Below are 4,156 nucleotides of genomic sequence, written 5' to 3' on the forward strand. Positions count from 1 at the left end.
CCTTTTTTTAATCTCCCTTTCATTGTGGGTCATTTTCCAACAAGATGGTTGAGGTTCAAATCCCCAAATATCCTGCTCGACGTGCCTGTGTGTCCCTGAGCAAGACACTTTGAAGATGTTTGATATAAAACTGTTTTCATGCAGGTAAAGGGTCTTCTTTTCTCTGTTTGGTCCATGGATCTTGCATTTTTTGAGTCTCCCCTTCATTGTGGGTAATTTTCCAACCACATGTTTGAGGTTCAAATCCCTAAATTTGCTGCTACACGTGCCAATGTGTCCCTGAGCAAGACACTTTAAAGATGCTTGATATAAAAATGGTTTCCTGCAGGTAAAGGTTCTTCTTTTCGGTCCATTTTTGGAGTCTCCCCTTCATTGTGGATCATTTTCCAACGCCAACGTTGAGGTTCAAATCCCTAAATGTGCTACCCCACATGCCAATGAGTCCCTGAGCAAGACACTTTCAAGATGCTTGATATAAAACGGGTTTCCTGCATGTAAAGGGTATTCTTTTCGGTCCATTTTTTCCCCCATTTTTTGAATCTCCCCTTCATTGTAGGTCATTTTCCAACCAGATGGTTGAGGTTCAATTTCCCAAATGTGCTGTTCCACATGCCAATGTGTCCCTGAGCAAGACACTTTGAAGATGTTTGAAACTGGTTTCCTGCAGGTATAGGTTTCTCTTTTCTCTTTCTGGTCCATTAATCTTCCATTTTTATGAATCTCCCTTTCATTATGGGTCATTTTCAATACTTAGAGTTGAGGTTCAAATCCCCAAATTTGCTGCTCCATGTGCCAATGTGTCCCTGAGCAAGGCACTTTATAGATGTTTGATATAAAACTGCTGCATATAGAGTATGTGCTGTATCATTAAGCTCCACAAAAGCCTGATAACAATTGAAATAGGTATTGTTTGAGCAGGGAAACATCTAAAACACGGAGGGCAGCGGGTCATCAGGAGCAGGACTGACAAACCCGGGTCTAAACCAAACCACATATTGACCAAAATAACTTGCACTCTGCTAAACTTACTTATTGATAAAACATTTTGATATAATAATTCTTCATTTTTGCTGAGAAGTATTTCCTGGGACATGTTTCCACTCCTGCTGCTCTGCTCTCCTTCCTCTAACCTGCTTATAAAAGATGAAATTCAATCAAAAAAAGGAAAAAAAAAAGGAGAAGAAACAAATGCTTTCACTTCACCGCAGCGACTTAAGCCACTGTTATTAAAAACATGACAAGCCATTCAGTCGGTAAAGGTGCTTACTCAAGGGGATACAGGGCGAGTGGTTATTCTTTGATTAATTTGCTCGGAGGAGACCTGAAATATCCCCACTCATGAATATGTGCGTGACAGGGAGATTTCTCCGCGGTGACAACTTCTCTCAACTACAGGGCAAAACGATTATGCTAATATCAGGTTGTAGTCATCAATCACGCAGTGTCAATGTGGTGTCAACGCGTGACGTCCCTGATCCCCCCTCTGGCCATAGAGAGAGAGAGTGTGTGTGTGAGTGTGTGTTGTGTTTATTTTGGAAATTGATCACATTCTCATTACGCACGGGGACTTTGGGATGGGGGTTGGCACGTGCACTTGTGTGTGTGTGTCCTCGTGGATTTGAGGGAGGAGACATTAATTAGGTGAGTTTCCTCTTGATCTTGATGTGAACACACAGTCCGGGCTGACGTCACAGAGACGCGCCTTAAAACCAAAGCGCTCATCGCACAGAGATGAATGGTTTGATCTTAGACACACACACACACACACGCGCGCGCGCTTGGACAACACACACATACATGTGCTTTGGATTGTTAAATTCTAAAGCGCGGACTTTGCAGAGACTACTCAGAGAAGGCGAGAAGTTACTTTTTTTTTTCCCCATGTCTCTCCATCGTCTGCGCGCGGACTGAAAAGTGGTGCGTAAATGTGCGCGCGTCCCCGCTTGGATAACGCGGTAAATGACAGCCAAGTGGTGGAAACTTAACCAAAGGGAATTTTGTACAAGAACAACTGTGTCAACAGCGGCAAAAAAAGTGTGCACGCACATGCGCCACGGACGCTGCTGAGCGGTCGCTGCGGCTCTGCGCCCCTGCCTCTGTGATCTGATCTGAGCCATGGCTTACTCTCAGCTGGGATATTCCTACTCCACCACACCACAGGTTAGACCGAACACTTGGATTTCTTCATTTAAGTATATTGAAAACATGTATCACTTGTGGTTTCTTTTACGCCATATATAAATTGCGAAAAACTGAAACGAAACTGACTTTACGCGCGCAAATACAGCACGGTAAAACTTTCATAATACAATTTAAATATAAGAAACACATAAAACAAAAGTGGTGCTTCTACAGGACAGTGTGAGTAAATTTTAGATTTTGTTTCCTTGCCAAAGTTCCTGATGACCCCCAGCTCTCTGGCCAGCTGTCTGGAGCCTGCAGCGCCCCGCTCTCACCCGGTGCTCCGCTCCCCGGGGCACCAGCTCACTCCGGGCACCGGCATCGGCGTCTACAGCGGCCCTTATCCAAGGAGCCAGGGCTACTACAACACCTGCTCCAGCGACGCCACGGCTCTCTACTCCAGAGTGAGTTTAACTCCGTTTTCGTTCATCAGTTTGCGCCTTGTAATAGGTACAGTCATTACTTTGGCAGCGATGCGTAATTGCGCACAAGCGATGGAAGAAGAGTTAAATGTTTTGAAAACTACGGCATTTTCTAGACGACGTGGAAATATTAAAGTGAAATAAAGTGAAAGTCACTTTTGTGTATGAAGAATATCTCTCTGCAAAAGTGTGTCATAAATATTTATTTGTATGTTTTGTTAAAAATGTTGGTTCAGGGGCCACTCGATGACAAAGAGGGAGCTGCATCTGTGCATGTGGGGACATCTCAGACTCCTGCCTACTATCCTTATGAATACACATTTGGACAATATTCTTATGACAGACATGGGTAAGTCATATTTATAGACACTATGAATGGTGACTTAGAATATCTAATATTTTTCTCCTCTTTTAAGACATCATTTATATTACATTTTAATCAATTACTGTTCCGGTACGACTGAGAAAATGTCATATCAAATGTTCTGTTGTGTTTTTATTTTAAAGGTACTCCTGCTCTGACAGCGCTTCTCGTCGTAAAAATGCCACGCGCGAGACCACCAGCACCCTGAAAGCCTGGCTGCAGGAGCACCAGAAGAACCCGTATCCCACGAAGGGAGAGAAGATCATGCTCGCCATCATCACCAGGATGACGCTCACACAGGTGATCTATGAGCAGCTATGCTTACATCTTATATCCGAAAGTCTACTTTCTTCCACAAACTACGGTTTTATTCTGTTGTCTGACCTCCGATTACCTCCCGGTTTCTCCAGGTGTCTACGTGGTTTGCCAATGCACGGCGGAGGCTGAAGAAGGAGAACAAGGTGACCTGGTCACCGAGGGCTTGCAAAGGCGCCGACGACCGAGGCGGCGACGACAACAGCGACGAAGCGGAGAAGACGCTTACAGACGACAAAGACCAGTCTGGTAAGCGGAGCTTCAATTAAAAAAACAAATCCGTCACTGCAGTTTTGTGCGTCGAGGTTTTTTGATGAATGTTTCCCTTATCGCAACATCAGAGCAACGATGTGCAGACCTGCAGAGTGACCTCGAAGACTTCGACCTGCTGGAATCGGACGCTTCCGACTGTGATCCGAAGCCACGGTTCCTACCCGAGGACGACGACGAGAGCTCAAATCTGCGCAAAGAGAGACTGTCCCCGGACTGTCCCAGGCTGGCAGCAGTCCAACACCAAAACACCTCCTTCTACCCGAACCCAGATGCCAAGCCGAAAATATGGTCCATCGCTCAAACTGCGGCGTCTCTGGACGGCAGCTTGGAGCCAGAGTATCCTCCGTGCATGCTGTCGACCGCCGGCTCCTCCTCGCCCGTCTATCCGTCGACTATGGGCCTCATTAACAGGGACGGGCAGCAGGAGTCGCCCGTGGCCTCGCTCAGAGAGTGGGTGGACGGCGTTTTCCACGGTCCGCCTTTCCTGCAGCCGCCCAAACCGGCGGCCGAGGCGTGGAAGGGTTTGAGCGACGCCGTGATGATGGACAGCAGAGCACCGGGACAATCCTTCGACCTCGTGAGGTCTACGGCGTCTTTGTAG

At 46.5% G+C, this 4,156-nt stretch overlaps 1 protein-coding gene across 1 annotated transcript; it reads left to right on the plus strand.

Annotated features, from left to right (window-relative positions):
• Positions 1-2,115: 2,115 nt before the first annotated feature.
• irx4b (iroquois homeobox 4b) lies at positions 2,116-4,156 on the plus strand (the record flags this gene model as incomplete). The annotated part of the gene is made up of 6 exons (XM_083899335.1): positions 2,116-2,160; positions 2,397-2,585; positions 2,840-2,952; positions 3,111-3,267; positions 3,378-3,531; positions 3,624-4,156. The coding sequence occupies 6 exons, from the start codon at positions 2,116-2,118 to the stop codon at positions 4,154-4,156; spliced, it is 1,191 nt and encodes a 396-aa protein (XP_083755461.1).

Source organism: Microchirus variegatus (assembly GCF_963457635.1).
Source record: "Microchirus variegatus genome assembly, chromosome: 13".
NCBI lineage: Eukaryota > Metazoa > Chordata > Actinopteri > Pleuronectiformes > Soleidae > Microchirus > Microchirus variegatus.